Consider the following 18,187-nt stretch of genomic DNA (forward strand, 5'->3'; position numbering starts at 1 on the left):
GCATCTCTGTGCACATCTCTTTCCACAGATGTAGCCGCACCTGCTGTTGCTCTCTCCTTTTGCTCTAATGGAGAACTGCATTAGCAGTCCTGGGCCTTATTCACTAAGAAGTGATAAAGTCCCATCACGAAATGTCAGATCAAATTCTTCCCTCTGTCCCTGCCCTTTCCTCAGCCCCTGGAAAATGTCTGGTAGTTGACAGGACAAAGTAGAATTTGGCAAATTGTTCCATTAGATAAAAAGGGGGAGGAAAATTATTCTAATTCCTCGGTCCAGCCTGGTTTTCTTTCCTTTTTTTTTTTCAGCCTGACTTTTCCAAGGGCAATGGGAGTGGCAGAAAGGGATAGAACAAGAAAGCTAAAAATGAGGAGCTTTTTCAAAATAAAATATAATTGTGCTTTTAAAAGGACCAAGATGTAATTAAGTATTTTTGAATTACCAAAGGAAACTTTGAATTGTCCCAAAGCAAGTTTGTTAGTTTCAATCCTCAGCTCTTTAGCATTTTTAAGAATTGTCATAATCTGGAAAGAATTAAAATTAAAAAAATAAACTAAAAAATTAAAAACCCACCAAACTGCACAAGGGAGAAACCTTTCTCATCTTTCTTTCCAGTGGTTTGTATAGTGCTACCCTGGGAACATGCCCTGCTCCTCCTTGCAATGTTGGGTGCAGGATGAAGCACAGCCACCCTGAAAGAAGGGCAGCCTGCTGTGCAGAGCAGGAGGTGTGTATTTGCAGAGCACTGCTGGATCTGGCACTTCTCGCTTTGTTTTCCCTTCTCTCGGTTATGTTTGTTACCAAATGTGCAGCTCTGAGCGATGGAAATGAATTTTAAGCTACGAATGAAAGGGAAGAGGCTGGAGTATCCCGCACTGATGGCCAGCTTTGTTACCATCAGTGGGATTTCTGCAAGAGGCTGTAATGGAGCCAGGATTAGATCTTGGATCTGTTTGCTCCTGGTATTGGTGCTCTTTAGCATCCACCTGTGTTGAATCAGGCTGATTGAATAAAAAGTTAGAGGGAAAGATGGGAAAAGCCCTAGCAAGTGGTGTTAAAGCCATCCACAAGCTTAAGACATCTTCATCCTTAGCAGCAACCCCAGGGCTGGGAGAAGAGGTTTTACTCGAGCTTCTCTAACGAAGCAGCTTCATGGTTGTGTGGTCAGGCAGATGACATGGAAAGTGTTTTCCTAATAACAGTGGTGATGAGCAATCATGCAGAATTTCTCGGAAGAGGAAGGATGTCTTAAGCTAATTCTAATTTGGGTAATTTCCTCTCGAGCGCTGAATTCCACGTACATGTTCAACCACAGGTAGGATCCACATTACCTCAGTGCCTACTTCTTGTGCCCAGTGGTGTGTTCTGCCGACCCTTGAACATCGTCCAGCTCCCTCCAGGCCCCAGGCTATCGATCGTGACAGCCCATGCCTTGTTTTTTTTCAGGATCTGTTCAATTTGTGAGACAAAGTGTAAAATTCTGCAGTCAAAGGGTTTTGTTGGTATCTTGAAAGAGGATAGCAAAAAGGGCATGGGGAGAGTCTGCTGTTTACCTGCTTTTAGGACAAAATGTAGAAAAAGTAAAAACACAATTAACACAAGCATTTCCTGCACCTACCCTAGAGGTGAATGTTAATTTAATACCTTACTGTAAGGTCTCAGCTCCTCAGCTCCCTGCCCTATCCCACATTGCCCTCTAGCGAGAACATTTCGGAGTGATGCCTTCTGGATTTCAGCTGCCAGGATATAAAAGGTGGTGCTTTGAGAACTGAGGACATGGCTCTGTTTTGAAGGGGCTGTTTGCTGTGCAATACAAATTGCTCGAGGAGGAGCAGCATTCACCCATTGCAGGGGGAGCCTTGGGAAAAGGGGCACAGACGTGTGTGTGTGCCTGCATCTGGCAGCTCTCCTGCAGTCGGCTTTTTGTTTGAGCTCACTGCCCGTGCTTGCATCTCTCTGCTGCTGATGGATCACAGGCAAAAGGCCTCTGCTTCTTTCTGCTTTGGAAAAAGGGAAGGTATTCCCCAGTTTTTGTTTGTTTATTTTGAAGGATTTTGTGTTTGTGTGTGTGTTTGTCTCACCTATTGCCCCATGAAACACATTTTGGTAGTGTTTTAACTTACATCCACATGCTCTGACAGCTCTGCCTGTGGTTTGGAAACCATCCCCAGACAAATCTCTGTCCCTCTTCAGCCCAACAGGGGTTGAATTGCCGGAGTGCCATCAGGGTAACAGCCGTGGCTGTTCCCCTGCCGGATAACTCTGTTAAAACTAAACTCTTCCACTACAACCTCAGTGCCAGCGCTGCTGGTGGGCGAGTGACAGACACCGATGCCATCTAGTGACCAAAAAAATGCGCCGTGGATGTTTTATAAAGTGCCACGGGAAGTTTTGTAGCCCCGGGAAAGAGGGCGATGGTGCTGGGTGGGCACAGGGCAGAAAGCCCTTCCCCTGCTCTCCTTCACATCCCACAAGGTGCTTCACAGCACCTGGGGTCTCCCAGGGGAGGCTTTACGGGTCCTAGGGGATCAAGGCATGGCCTTACCACCACAGGCCAACACGTCCCTGGCCATGCTGTCCTCACCGCACACGCAGCTCCTCTCCGTGCTGTTCAGCCTTGCCGGTGATTCCTTCAGAAAGCCTCTTACAAGGCTCCGCAGGGACTTGTTGTTGTTTGTCCGTCCCACGTGAAGGCGCTAAATATGCTCCCGTTGTCTAATTTACAACTGCTTTGTGTTATCTCTGCTGCTGCTGTCTCTGGATTATCCTCGCGTCCCGCTGCCGTTCCGCCCGGGATGGCTGAGAGCTGGCGGCGTGCCTGCGGCGTGCCTGCTGCAGGGCCAAAATGGGAGTGGGAATAAATGGTTCTAAATATTGTATTAAAGAAGTAAGTCGTCGTCTCACAAGAACTCTCTGCCTGGCATTGCTTTGGCAATTTCCTGCAGGTTTTGCAGGAAGAGTGAGTCTGCAGGAGAGGTCTGAGTAGCCGTGTGTCTCAGGGAATATTTGCTACGTGATACATGCTAGGGAGAAGGCTTTCACGGGTTTGAATGGGGGCTCCTACCTCTCTAAAGGGACTTCATCCAGCAGTCTGTGACAACTCACGATTTCATAGATTCGTTGGATCTAAATTCTGCAAATATCCCAGATTTAGCTGGGGGTAGCAAAAGTCCCTTCATTGTGGAGAGAATACGGGTCCGCTTTACCTCGAGTAAGACATTCTTCAGAGTGGCCAGACAACCAGAGCACAGTGTATGGCCACAGTCTTCCCAGCTCAATAGAAATCCTTCAGCATTATCACAGCTTCATCTATTCTTTTTCCTGAAAGGCTGTGGAAAAGCAAAAAGCATTAGGGTGCCCTTTTGTCTGAAGCACTCGACACAGAGACATATCTGTATCTATTTGGTGTTAGTAGGGCAATGCCGTCTCGTAGGAGCCAAGCAGAACGACTTGCAAGGAATAATCTGAGCCAAATACTAATTTTCTATTTTCTCTCTCCTTGTAGGGATCCTGTTTACGATGCTGGTATTTGGGCCAGCCTGTGGATTTATCTTGGGCTCCTTCTGTACCAAAATCTACGTGGATGCTGTCTTCATTGACACAAGTAAGGAGAAAGGGGATTTGTTTAAAATCAAGTGTATTGATGTATCAGCGTGACAACATTGATGCGTGCAAGTAGGACGCTGCTTCTCATTTCATCTTGAGTGCCCCTTATGTATGTATATCATTTTTAGAGGTTTTTGGTTTTTTATTTATTTTTTGACTAGAATTCAACTATTTTCAACTTCATCCCCATAAGCAACAGGTTTGTAGTGGCTAAAAGATCAAAATATCACAGTGGCAGAGCACACAGGGCAGCATGGGTGGAGTCATGCTAGGGGGGCTGTGTCCAGAGCAGGGCATGAACCTTGGAGAGCTGCCACCTGGAACATCCAGGCACTCTGGGGGATGCCCACCCATCAGACCCACACCAGCACTGTCTGAAAATGACCAAGTTCAGTCTCAGAACATTGTTGTTTTTTCCCAAAGCAGTGTTAATTATTGCTCACCTTGACTCTGCTCTTGGGTTAAATCGTTGGCAAATTGTCTTTTTATTCGTTAAGAAAAACGTGTAAATTCTTGTATTGCTACCTGCACTGTGCCCTCTTTGCCATTAGAGGGCAATGTGTAACAGGCTTTTCTCCACTGCTCCCCAAGCCCTCTGGCTGTAGGCTGCAAACCTAAGACTTTGTGTTGTCACCTGTGAGGGTGTGCTCCAGTTTTATGATATTGCAAATACATCTTCACAGGATGCGTTTGGATGAAGTTTAGCCTTGCAGCGGTCAGAAAAGAATTGTGCGAATCTGGAAAAGTGCTGCTGGCCTTTCTTGGTCTTACATGTATGTGGCAGGTGAAGAAATCTTAATAATACGAAATGAGCAGAAGTCTTTTAGTTTTTGGATGGCTGAAACTTTTAGCTATGGCTTGGTCAGAGAGGCATGGCCCCTTCTTACACCTTGCACACCTATGCCAAAGCCTCATATGATTCTGTAGGCAGAGGAGCTTGCTTGAATCCTGCTACGCATTTGATCATTAAGTATAATTCCCTCTGAAATACGAATATGCAGAAGAAGACATTCCTTGTCCAGTAGGTGAAGCTGTGGAACTCCTCACCACAGAGCATTAAAAGTTTGCAAGTGGGTTGAAAGACAACTGCATGAGATTATAGAAGAACAAATGGAAAAGCCACCAAATCTATCTTATAAAGTCCGTAAGCCACAAACTGCAAGAAGCAGGAGTAACACCAGGAATACGTTGGCTTGAGTCTTGTGCACTTTTTGAACACCTGCTGTTGGTACTATCAGTGCAAGATGCTGGTGAAAAGTTATAGGGCCCATCAGGGTACAGGGAGGGTACAGCACTTTCCAGGGGCAGGTCCAGCTGCCTTTGGCCATGGTCCTTTGTTGAAGTCTGGGGCACACATGGCCACGGTCTCTTTTATTACCAGAAAACGATTCGGCCTTCAGCTGGCTCTGCCTTGCAGCTCGGGCCAGTGCAAGGAGACTGAGCTCCAGGAGGCGAGCCCGATCCCGCTCCCTGTTCCAGACCAGAGGTGTAGGGTGCCAGGGCAGCTGCTGCACTGCCTGCCGTGCAGGGCTTGTTATAGGATGGGGATGTGAGGAAGACCTTTGTTTATATGGCTCTTCTTGTGGCTGTGTTCCCAAGAGCCTGAAAAAATGCACTTCAGGCAGGAGGAAATAACAGCCGAAGAATTCAATCCTCCCAGAACACTATATTTCAAACTTTATATATATTTGAGAGCTGCGTGTTATTTTCCCTAAGGAGAAAAGAGTTTCCTTCTGTCTCTGCGAGAGAGACAACTTGATTGCCTCACTTGAGACGGATTTTTCAGAGTGGCTGTAACCAGACAGACATCATGATGGGGCAGCTTGTTCCTCCAGCCACGTGGGGCCCAGTCTCTCCCAGGACCCAGCTCCCAGTGCTGGGCACCCTCCGCCAGCACACTTAGTGGCTGTGGCAGCGAGGTTGCTGTTGGGAATACAATTTCTTCTCTCCTGCTGCTTATTTTTATTCCCCCGAATTGACTCCAGTGCCTTCCTTTTCCTTATCTCTGCTGAGTGGCAGCCCGTAGGATACTCGTTTTTTACTCTGCTTTTCTTCCTTTTTTGATATCTCCACATTTCTGGGCCAATTTGCTGCAGTGAGTGGGTTTCTCTCCCAGTTTTTAGGATTGTTTCACCCTCCTTACAGTCACAGGTGCCCAAAAAGCCCAAATGTCCCTTATCCATCAACCATTTCCCTCACAGACCATGTCCGCAGCTGCCAGCTTTTGGAGAAGCCACTGAGGGTTTATTTCCCTCTGCACGTTTGACACACTGGGCTGGTGATGCCCAAAACCTTGGTGCCAGCAGAGGTGACACTGGTTTGTACACAGCAGCATCCTGGAGCTGGCAGGGCCGAAGACATTGGAGAGAAGCCCTGATTTCAGGGTGCTGCAGAAGCTGGACATGCCATCAGGATAGACAAGTGAAGGGTTGCTTATCCTAAGGACCTCTTACAGGAGAAGGTCCGTATGTGCTGGTGGCTCACAGGAGAGGGGTGTGGGATGATCTGTAGCCCCTCACCAGCCAACAGAGCCCCCAAAAATTGATTTCTAACCTACAGGACCATTAACCCCTTGAGTTCCCTCCACGCAGCCCTGCCACTTACACCTGTGCCCTCTTGCAGGTAAGCTGGACATCACTCCGGACGACCCTCGGTGGATCGGTGCGTGGTGGGGAGGCTTCCTGCTCTGCGGTGCCTTACTCTTCTTCTCGTCCCTGCCGATGTTTGGGTTCCCACAGTCCTTGCCCCCGCGGCCGGAGCACGCCGGGGAGAGCGAGCAGGCCATGCTTCCCGAGAGGGACTACGAGAGGGCCAAGCCGAGCAACGGGGTCCTGCGGCACCCGCTGGACACGGAGAACAGCACGACCTGCTTCCAGCAGCTGCGAGGTGAGGCACTGCCCTCTTGTCACGTTCTCTGTGAGAGTCAGCGACAGACTAGCATCTGGCGGGATTTATAATTGGTCTCTGATTCGGGCTACCTACCTCTACCCAGAAAAAAAAATACAAACCTAGTGTCCTGAGATTTCAGTCCCTAGCTTCTAATTATCTCTGGCATTGTCCTCGTTTTAAAGAGAGACTTTGTTCCACTTGAAAGATTTATTTTTTTTTAAACTACAAAGCTTCTGAAATCCGTGATAGTCCTGTAGGGTTGATAAAAATGAAGGGGAATGCAGTTGCCTAAGCAGTTTGTGAACTTCTCTCCAGTCTACTGTCCTGCTTCCCTCTGCCTCCTGAAACGGAGAGCGAGCCTGCACGGCTGCTTCAAAGGGATGGGGAGCTCTCAGCACCGGGGCTGCAGCAGGGCTACTGCAATCCCAGATACAAGGCAACAAGTGCTTTACCAACACAGCTCTTAAACTGGGATGGGGAAGAGAGAGATACCAGCCCAAATGGCAGCAAAGCAGCGGGGTAGAAAATAGCTTGAAGCAGTTCGGAATAGAAAACCCTACATCGTGTCCTGCAGTGATGTCAAGGGGCCTGGATCTAATTAAGGCCAGCTAACGACCTGGCATTTTGCAGGAGTGTGGGTTTGTATCCTTTCCGTACTCTGCACCAGAAAGTCTTTCATCCAAGAGGGTGGTTCTGTAGTCCTGGTGGTTGCTTCCCACTCTCTGTCACAGTGGCAGAGCAGGTTTCATTATTGCCTAATACATTTTGATAAATGAGGACAAAATCACTTACTCCCTGTGCAGTCACCCTAATTGGGAGTTGAACGAGGTACATGAGGGAAGGGAAAAAAGAGGCTTTGGGGAAAAAATGTTTTCTTTAAATATAAAAATGGTTTGAATAGTTGATGTGGTTGTTCATTAAGGGAAGGTCAAAGATGTGAAACTTTGACTTGATGAGAAAATTCAAAAGAAAGGAAGGTAAAAGAATACATTGTTTGAAAATGTGCCAGGAAAATGAATTTTGTGATCCTCTTGTCCTTGTTGCAAGGATTTTCTCAGGTTTGGGAAATGGGCTTTTTCAATGGTACGTCCATCTGGATGATTCTGTGGCTTTTGTTGGCAACTCACTGGAGCATCTGTTTCTGGCTGCTTAGTTTTTGGAGTGGGCACTAGACATTTTTGCATTTTTGTAGAAAGGAATAAAATATGGCACGTCCTTGCTGCAAGGAAGGGTGTCAGTTCTGCCTGGGGGTGGTGCTAAGCAAGCTGAGGTTCTTGCACACCGAGAGGCCAGTAGAGGGGGGGTGCCACAACATCTATTGCTCGTTGAAGTACAGAAGTGTAAGTGTCACTTCCATATGCTTCGAAGTACTGATTGCATCAGGAGGCACTACAGTCCTCCACGTTAGTCTTCTCATTGCAGGTAAATCCCACTTCGGATCAGTGAGCTCCAGAAGTCTCTTTGTAGATGGACTTTGAAGTACAATTTACATTGCATCAAATAAGACAGGGAACGACCTTTTTAGTCACGCCTTTGCGGCTGTCACAGATGACATGGTGTTGGTAGCTGCCATCTCCTTTCAAGTCCCTTGGCACTGTTGTCGCAGTCAGAACGTGGTCAGGAGTCGTATTTGCTGAAGTGCCTGCCTGGAGGAGGTGACCAGACCCCACAAGGGAAGACAAACATGCTTCTCTCACTTCTGATGAGTAGTGTTTAAGGTGATGGCTTGAATCTTGCTGTGTGTATGCATTATTCTGCCAGCAGCTGGAAAATATATGTGCATTCCTGCATGGTAGGACCTAATATCCTTAATCCATTTGTTGGCTGTATAAGGTTTCCTTTGGGGAAAGCTACACCTGTTAATTCTTTTCCTTAGGATTAAAAAGGAGAGATAATTGCATACAGAGGTTAAAAATATAAATGTGTACGTGTAGTCACAAGTTCTGTCCTATCATGGGCTTTAGGGTTTGCATGCATTTGTGGAGCTGAACAGCAGAGAATGTACCTGTACGTGGGTTTGTGGGTGGAAACGTTCATCAGGAATTGTGTGGCCAGTAATTCCAAGACCTTTTTCATATCTGTTGTCACTGCAGCTCAGTCCTGGACAGATGTGTATGGGGCATAAGTCCATGCCTGCATGGAGGTGTGGGATTGTCCATCTCTTGTGCTTAGTTATGGGAAGGAAAAGTTCTTCCTCTGGACTTTGTGTGAACATGTTGAATCAACAGGGCATTCTTGGAGGCTAAACTGAAGGTCCTTTTTGGCTGTTGAAAAAAAAAAGAATTCACATCTCGCAGTGACTGCTACAAGTGACTAGACGTGGCAGGAGAGAAGGGGGGTAGTGTAATTTGGAGACGTGCTCCCAGCTGGGTCATGGCTGTCAGCTAGTGACAAGGCATGTCTGGCACATGGGAGGATGCCTGAGACACTACAATGTTTGCTGAGAGACAGTGAGACGTAAGGCTGGGTGAGATTCCTTGGCTTTCTCTAGCCTTAGCACACAGAAGAGCTGTGACTAATACAGGAACAACCTTCTCGAAGTGTTGGAAAGTCTTTTTCATCTCTACCAAGGCCTAAATGGAAAGGAGGAGCCAGCTTTAGGGAAGCCATAGCATTTCTTTTTGTGGGGTATTTTCACGGTGTGAAACCAAGCATCTTTAAGAAGAACTTCAAACTTGCAATGAAAACCATGCACCGTGTTGCAGGTAGGATGTGCTGGCTGGGGCAGCTCTTCTGTGCCCCCAGAGAGCTGGGGAAGGAGGCTGAGCCCAGGGCAGTCCCTTTGATCCCCTGGCTTTCCTCAAGAAAGCCCAGGGACAATCCTGGGAGGTGCTAACCATCACCAAACTGGAGAACGAATGCTGCACCATTTTCTGTGATCAGTGTTTCAGTTAAGCAACACAAAAGCGTTTGGGCGCACAGGAAAGCGAAGGATTAATAGCAGGGAGAGGGTGGATAAATGCTGCCATTGATCTTTGCTCCCAGCTGGCAGCCTGGCAGGGTTGTTCTCATCCAGCGTTCTTCGTGTGGTCCACAAAAGCAATTCAGGCATGGGCTGCAGCAGTCCTTGCTGTCCCGGGGGCACGGCTCTGCTTTCACACCTCTGCTCTGCCCTGGGGACCTCTCTGCTATTTGGGGCTGGAGATGACGTTCGGCTCTGTCAGGGCACCTGTGCCCTCTGCTCATGTCTGCCACGCATCTGCCCCTTGCTCCACATCAACACGCTGCCTCTAACCCACCACCTGCTCCGGGACGTGCTTGGAAATGCTCTGTCAGAACCATTTTTCCTATGAAAACATCGCTTTTGTTGAATTCGAGTGGTCAGCGCTGATGAAATTTGGTTTCAAAATGCTTCCTTGGCTTTTTCTTTAACTCTCCTGAAGCATTCCGCTCTAAATGCATTTTATTGTGTAATTATTTAAACCAGAAATTCATTACGTCTGTCTAGCGAGAGATATGAAAAAATGGCACGGGATTGAAATTGATATGGAATCCTTCAGGTTTGGAGATAGAAACTCATTCACAAGGAATTAAAAGCAAACCCACTGCGGAATTAAATGAATTTCAAAACTGCAAATTCCCTCAATTTGGAAACATTTTGCTTTCCACCCAGCTTCATTTCCAAGAGCGTAGGAGAGCTGAGATGTACAGCTGACAGCTGTCTTGTCTTCTGTTCGGTTCCTTCCTGCTCTCTGTGCCGATCTACTGAGTACCTTGAGAGAGCTCCCCTGGGTCCTGGCTCCCTGACCCCACGAGTGCTCTCCGGGCAGACAGGTAGTGCTGGGCCAGAAGCTCCCAGCTGTGCACAGGTCCCAGCCTGTATTCCTCTGTGGGCATTCATGGAATTGAGCAGGATTAGCAGGTCCCACAAGGAGTTTCAAATTTACAGCTCTAACATGTCCCAGTGAAAACCTTTTGGAGAGGGCTCCAGCTGTGTGGCCGTAGAGGCGAGTCGTTGGCCCAGATCTGTTGGTCCCAAGACCTTGGTTCCTTACCAACACCTAAAAGGCTTGCTGAGAAGTCCTAATTGTAAGGAAGGGGAGGCAGGTGACCATGAAATGCTCTACATCAGGTTGCTGCTGTTGCTGGGGGCAGGACAATAGACTACAGGAACCCACTGCCCAAGAAGCCTGTTTGACATGGGTGTCATCCTTTTCCTTCATACCTTTTTTTGTTATTTATTTTATGAACTTTCGTATATTAAGCTCACTTGAATTATCTCTAGTGCCTCTTGCCTTTTCCCATCTTCTCTCTCCCTATTACAGAAGCTTCCTCTTTCCAGGAGGTATTTTCTTCTTGCTGCCTTCACTCTTTTCTTCATCCCTTATTCCTCAAGCAAGCTGCAGATCTTGCCTTTTGTTTTTGTTTTGTTTATTATTATTATTCAAATTTGAGACTTGCCTACATTGCTGTTAGAAAGTAGTATTTTGGATCAATGCTAAATTTTGTCTTTCTCCCATCCCACTGTCCTAGGTGGACTGGGCTGTAAACCTCCCTCTAATTTATTACTTTGCTTTCTGTGTTCCTCATCTTTACTGCAAATTGAAAACATGTCTCTGTAGGGTGCTCCAACTGGAAAAAGGGGCCTTGGTGATTGTAATGCTCCAAACAATTCATTTCAAGCACCAACATGATGATTATAGTTTGTCGTTTCTGGAGAGTAGTTAAACCTCATGTAATGAGGTTGCCAATTATCCCCGGTACTCCCCGATGTTTAGTGACAAATCAAAGCTACTTGGTGTACATAAGTGCATTTGCTCGCCGAGCCCGTGGTCTGTCACCCACAGCTGGCCCATCAGCAGGAGGGGATGCTCGACAACCTCAGCTCGAACTGCTGGTGCTTGGCGTGGTGTTGCTGAGGGTGGTAAAAGGTGTGAAGGTGAGGGATTAGCAGGGGCGTCAGAGAGCTGTGGGGCATCCTCCCAGGTCCCTTCCAACCTGAACATCCTATGACCAGTGCTGAAGGCTTTAGCTACTTGAGCAGGAGGAGAGGGTGATAAAGTTTCTACTTCTTCTCAGTGTATTGTTGTTTCTGTGACATATCTGGTGTGTTGGGATGAGGATGTTAAATGAGCTAATCCTTCTGACCATGGGAGGGCGAGCCTCCCTGTGCCTTGTCTGATACAGCTAGCGGGTTCTCCATGAAGACTTCCAAGACTATTTTGAATCCCAAAGTCCTTTCCCTTTTTCCATTCAATGAGTGGACTTCAACATCAGATTTGTAGCTCCAAAATGCTGCTACGAAGCATGCAGCTAACCTTTTGGGCTGGAGCACGCGTCTAAATCCTGATTGAGTCAGCAAGGCGCAAGGTAACGTTTATCATCACTTCCACTGGGATCACCTCCAGGGAAGGAGCACCACGCTCAGCTCTTGTGCTCCTGGGGCTTTCCTGTCCCCCACCAGACATCTTCCATTCCCCCTTCCTACCCAGCACCATATGCCAGACAGCTGAATGTACGTCACTCCAGTCTAGGGAGAGGTTTTTAAACTTCACTGCTGACTTTTAATCTTGTTCCCAGAGGTATTTCACCCCAAGAACTGAGACAGATAAGGCAGCAGCAGGTGTCAAATGAATCATCTTAACGGGTGGCAGTAGCAAGATGAAAGGATATTCATTTCTTTGGGGAGCCTCTTGTCATTTTCCTTAGAAAATAAAAGGGAATGAGTTGGCCCATGCTGAGAGAAGATGGTGGAGGCTGCCAGGCATTTCCTCCTTTGCTGTTGTGCTCTTTGCACTGGGTTTTGTGTTACACCCTATTATATAGCTGGTACAGAGCCCCGTTGCGTTATGCACTGGTCAGATGTGCAGAAAAGGACAAACTTGTCCCCGAAACCTCACGCCCAGATGCACAGAGAGGATGACCGGTGACAAAGTGGTGGGACTTACTGCCAGGCAAGGCAGTCGCAGCAGCCTTCTCATTCGTGTGAGATGCTGCAGGGACTGCAAAACCCTTCCTCTCCTCCAGCATGTATGAGGGATTGGTTTTCACTTTGTAATGCATGAAGATTTGGTACTGGCCGTGCAACCTTCAGCAACAAATGTCCATGATCTTTAACTCCATCTTGCAAAAGACAGGCTGTCAGTGTTATTATTTGGTGGGTGAAGTTACAGAGAGACTTCTGTGTCTTTACATTTGAATTGGCACAAAGCTACATCTCAAGGAATCCATTAATCTTGTACAGATTGAACTCCAGAGGCACAACAGGCAGTAATACCTTAAATATGGCTTTCCGAGCTCAGCTCTGCCAAGTCCACCTTTGCTTTTTCCCTTCTTTTCCTGGCAAGGAGGGGAAGTTCTGCAGGTGGCCCCCAAAGAACTGAAGGAGGCAGCAGGTAGCTTCTGAGATACGTCCATGTCTGAATCTCCCAGACTTCTTCTTCCCTGTAATTTTTTGTTTTGTTTTGTTTTTTAATAAGTCCTTTCCCACTAAAAAGTGCTGTGCCTCCTGCACCTTCATTATGTTCAGCAAATTCTCAGGAAGCAAGAATTTTATACAGCACGAAAAAACATTTGTGATGTAAAGAGACCAGAAACTGTGGAGTGGTCCCTTCCAGAAAGGTTAGATCAAACCTAATTATAACCTTTTTTTTTTCTCCCAAAGAAAGAACCGTGGGGACCCAAGCAGAGCCTTGACAAAGAGCTGTGCATTTTCTTGCTGAGGCCAGTGCAATTAGATTTCACACCAAAAAAAAGCCCTAAGGGAAAATAGAAGCCACACCAGAGAAATCTGTCATCTGGCAGACCCTGGTACACCAGAGGTGGGTGGGGAATGGATTTTCAAAATGCAAATAGGGGCCCATTGAGGCTTCACTACACTTCAGCAGGGTAATTTTCAAACTTAATGATTTTCACATTTAATTCAGGGAGAAATTAGTCATCAGGTATTGAGACAAAGCAAGGCTCTCTCCTGTACTGCTATGCTATCCTCTTCAAGCTGTGTTATCTCGGCAATAATTAAAATGTTCACTGAAGTAGAAAATGTGCTATCTGATTCATTAGCCAAATTTCCCTTTGTAAGGTAACTTGTTTCCTTATCGGAAATAGAGACGAGCTTGGAAGAGGGCTCAGGACACTAGTGATGCGGGAGGGAAGAGCAAGGGATCATGAAACTAAAGCAGGGGTGTGTGTGTGTGTGTGTGTGTTACACAATGAGGAGCTCAGCACGTCCCCTGCTACCCCTGCAGCCACCGAGGCTGGTAGGGGCTAGGCACAAGGTGTCGTTCAGCTGCTCAAGCTCAGGTTTGTGGGAACACCCAGGCTAATCTGCCTGGCCTAGGTGTGGGATCCTTCATGCTCATGAGTGCCCCTGGGCCAGAGAAGAGAATTTCAGCTTGCACACAAATGTGCTGCAAGAAGATGTTGGCGTGTGAGCCAGTGTTAGGTGGAAATTAAAAATTGAAGCAAACCTGGATGGCAGGAAAAGGAAGGGCCAAATGTGAGCTTGGATTAGCTTGTGTCTGAAAGCTTGAAAGAATGTGGGTACTACGTACACTCATGGCACTTATCAGCTGACTTGGTATTGTTCATGGGGAGCAGGCAGGGAGAGGTGAAGGAAAAAGAGAATATCAGGCTCTGACTGACGTCCCTTCAAGGGAAACGAGAGCAATGCTGGAAAACATTGATCTTTCAAAATTTCAAAATCATCCTTAGCCTTTAGGAATAATGACAGATGACTTCTCTTTGCACCTCCTGGTACTTTAGATGACACTGTGGGGTTTGTTTCATCTTGTGTTGCCACTTTTCGACCAGTTTCTCTGTGTAGAGTGGAAATTTAGCCCTAATACCATGAGTTTGTCCTCAGGAGAGTAGCAAGGCACCTTCAGCACCTCGAGCAGAGCCTGCACGATAACACCTCTCCCTTTTTCCTCTCTTCTAGTGATCCCCAAAGTAACAAAGCACTTGCTCTCCAATCCTGTCTTCACCTGCATCATCCTGGCAGCCTGCATGGAGATTGCCGTGGTGGCGGGCTTTGCCGCCTTCCTGGGAAAGTACCTGGAGCAGCAGTTCAACCTCACCACCTCGTCTGCCAACCAGCTGCTGGGTGAGTAACCACAGGGACCGCCGAGCCTCCAGCATCCGAAGGCACTGAAATATTCAGCATGACTGGTAGCTGCAACCAGGCTTGCTGATAAGGCTGCTCAGAAGGTAACTTGCCCAGCATCCAAAGATGTGATGGCCCTGAAGTTCAGCAAAAATCCTAACCAAACTGGGCCATTGGCACAATTACCTGCCAAGCTACAGGGCGGCCCATATAACTACTTATCTCCTGGTTCAGGTATTCCAGATTTCTCCAGTTTCTCCTGTTAGTCCCCTCCTTTCCTCTTGTACTGAAAATGAGAGGACTCAATCATCAGCTGAAACAGCTTCAAAAACCCCTTCTCTCTGACCATGCTATGCTGCGGCTGTTTCCCATGTACTCTTCATTTCTCGACATTCATTCATTCTCTGTCAGGATACTCATGCATAGGCAGGATCTTCATTTATTTTCTCCTGCTGCTCATTTCCAAGCAGTCTAGCAATTCGTTTGTGACAGCCATTCTCTCAGCAGCACCCATCTGAAATATCTGCGGGTTGATCTTGGCTGATCTGCACCCACAGCTCGCCAGATGGGCATCTGGCAGTGACCTGTCAAAAACTGAGACATTGTGAAATGGATGAATCTTAATATCGAAATAAAAAACTTGCAAGCTGCTCTCCTGACAGTTACTTATTTTCCCATCGAACTCAGTGATACCTTCTGGTTTGGGCCCAATTTTCCAAAAGAAACAACCTCGTGCAGTCAATCTTGCCACCACCGGCGACGCAAAACTTGCTGGTGGATTTTAATGGGTTTTACAGAAGGGCAGAGGTCTCCGAGATGTCAGGTTCTTGTAATTTTCCTGAAAATTAAAGGCTTGACAAAGGAAAGCAACTTCAATATTGGCCCAATGGAAGAAGGACAACCACTGTGCTGTTTGAAGGAGGGTGTCTGGCTGGTCAGCATGTGTGGCCAGCTGGCTGGCCAGCAAAGAGGGAAACACCGTGAGCCAGAGCACGTCCTGCCTCTGACCAAGCAGGGTGTAGGAGACTTTGATACTTCCACCATCCACACAACTTGTTTAATTTAAGCAGCGTTGCTGCCAGATTTCCCAGGTGGCTTTTGTGGGAGTCCAGAAATGTGAGGATTTGGATGCACTTCTGAGCTTAGCTTGGGAAGGTGAGGTTTGGAGTGCAACTGGCAGCACAGGGATTAAAGTGAACCCAGACACGTTCAGTGTGATAATGCCTCTCTGTGCCTGGAAAGTGAGTCACTTCTGGCAGTGATTTTGCATCTCGCAGTTTAAGGAGATTCTGTAAGGGAGGCTTAGCATTTTCAAATGCAACTATTGCCTAATCTCTGAAAATCAGACTGCTTTGAAGTATACCAAGTGGGGTTCACCCAAAGCTTCCAGACACCTCGGAATATTTGTGACTTTTCTGGCTGCCAGCTGTCACACGACACATTAAAGATGCTGTTGTTTAGGTTAAGGCGGGCCACCCTTGGCCATTTTGGCATCCTCCTAAAATATGGATGAAAACTAGAAGAAAATCGTGGCTCCTCCAGCGGTAAGTATACATCCCTCTGTGTGGAGCAGCCCCAGTCCGTGTCCTAAAACAAGGCCGGAGAAAACAGCGCGGATATAATTGTGCAGTGCCTGAGGCGAGGAGAGGAGCGGGCTGGTGGTCGGTGAGTTGGTCTGCCATCCCAGACGGGCTCTAACTCAGTCACTGCCAGGTGTCAGCGCTTCTGTGGCTTCTGATTGATGACTGCTAAGAAGAACACGCCTGAGTGAATGAATATCAGCTCCGGTAGTTGACCATTAGAAGGTTTCCCAACGATAACACACAGATCTGATTGCTGAGAAATACAAGCCTGTAGCAGTGTGGTTCACTGACCCTTACCTGCACTTGCTGATAACTGTTTTTTTTCTCTTGCAGGGATGACAGCAATCCCATGTGCGTGTCTGGGCATATTCCTGGGTGGCCTCTTGGTGAAGAAGCTCAGCCTCTCTGCTCTGGGAGCCATCAGGATGGCCATGCTGGTGAACCTGGTGTCCACAGCTTGCTACGTGTCTTTCCTGTTCCTGGGATGCGACACGGGACCCGTGGCAGGGGTTACTGTTCCCTATGGAAACAAGTAAGTCCCCAGGGAGGTTCAGGGTCTCCCCTCCATCCAGCCAACAAAGGGCACATCTCTCTCAGCTTTGCCTATATAAGTGCCACGTAATTGTCCTCGATGAGCAACCTTCAGGCAGTGCTGGCCCACGGGCAACCATATAGCAAGCAGTTTAAGGAGGGCAGTGTCGAATAATGCTCTCAGTCTCGGGGCTCTTCATACCACATGTGAGAGCTGAGTGCCTGCAGCTGGCAAATGAGCTTTACTAAAATCAGCCAAACTGAATCAAAGGTGCCAGACCCAGTTCTGAACCCATGGCCACCTACACAGCGCTCGGTCCACCACGCCAGCTGGTTTCTCCTGGCAGTGAGGGACATAACACTGCTTTGTGTGTTTATTGGAGTGCCTGAAGGGAATTTGTAGAACCAGGTTACTGACACATGGAAATTTGGATATGGCGGAGAGAGCACGAATGGCTCCAAACACATTTTGATGGGAGTAACGAGGTACCCAGTTCACTGTAGCATTCACAGGACTTGGAGAGTTATTCCCTGTTTTCTTTTCTGGTGCTCCTCAGCATACAGTAGTGACTTTTATGAAGATGAAAACTTCAGGCTCTCAGCTGTTCACTTCTCCAGAAAAACACAGAGCAACCTCTCTGGGCATGTCTTAGGGTCTCCTTGGGGCTGCTCATTGAGAAGACGAGGCAGCCCAAGTTTCACGTTAGATTTCCTATTGCAGAGGGATGGTGGCCAAGGCATTTCTGTCCTCAGGAGAGACTGTAGCCTGGATTTCCTCAAGCTGGGACCTTGATAGCCTGCCCACTGCTTTTTGTAATTTGTTTGCCTTAAGTCACCCTCCCTTCAAAGCCATCTTTGTGCAGCACTGATTGGAAAAGCTGGCTGGTATCATTATACTACCTGTTAATTTCTATTTCTGCTTCTCTTACAGCTCAACTCCAACCTCATCTCTGGACCCATATTCCCCCTGCAATAACAACTGTGAATGCCAAACCGATTCCTTCACTCCAGTCTGTGGTGCAGATGGGGTCACCTACTTATCTGCCTGCTTTGCTGGCTGCAGCAGCACGGTAAGCAGCCTTTCCTTGGCATCTCTCACCTGTAGGAATGACTCTGTGAGAGCAAGTGAGGGAGGGTAGTGCATATCTGGTCGAGTCACTCAGTTACAGTCAGCAGTGGTTAAGCCCCCAAGTCTCTGGTCCTGAGCCATTGATGTTTCTCGCTCTGTTGCCTTCATGCCCGCTGGCTCTGGCGGCAGTGTGCCAGGGGCACTCATAAAGCAGGATGGGTTTTCCCTTCGTTCTCCTCCTCCTTGTCATCCCCCTTTCCGGTCTTTCTTCTCAGCACTGAAGCAGAGCAGCACAGGAGGAAATCTGTGTATGTGCATTGACAGAATCCCGATCTTCTGCAAGAGCTTGCTGGCCCAAACTGTGGGGAAAGCTCTTTTCTCCTGCTGCTCCCCGTCTCCCTGGTTCTCCACCTGGTAGTGTTCACCCTGGCCAGTCCTTTCTACTTTTCTACTTGCTTTTTCCCCGAG

The 18,187-nt window shown here is 47.6% G+C and overlaps 1 protein-coding gene across 1 annotated transcript in view; it reads left to right on the forward strand.

Annotated features, from left to right (window-relative positions):
* Positions 1-18,187, forward strand: part of SLCO3A1 (solute carrier organic anion transporter family member 3A1) — a gene marked incomplete at its 5' end in the record, with an annotated part of 122,517 nt that overhangs the window by 91,317 nt on the left and 13,013 nt on the right. The window contains 5 exons of the mRNA XM_084293507.1: positions 3,503-3,601; positions 6,226-6,489; positions 14,372-14,536; positions 16,453-16,651; positions 17,582-17,720. Of these exons, the coding sequence (XP_084149633.1) occupies positions 3,503-3,601; positions 6,226-6,489; positions 14,372-14,536; positions 16,453-16,651; positions 17,582-17,720 (866 nt within the window). The remainder of the gene's footprint in view (positions 1-3,502; positions 3,602-6,225; positions 6,490-14,371; positions 14,537-16,452; positions 16,652-17,581; positions 17,721-18,187) is intronic.

The sequence above is a fragment of the Netta rufina genome (assembly GCF_964035555.1).
Source record: "Netta rufina genome assembly, chromosome: 11".
NCBI lineage: Eukaryota > Metazoa > Chordata > Aves > Anseriformes > Anatidae > Netta > Netta rufina.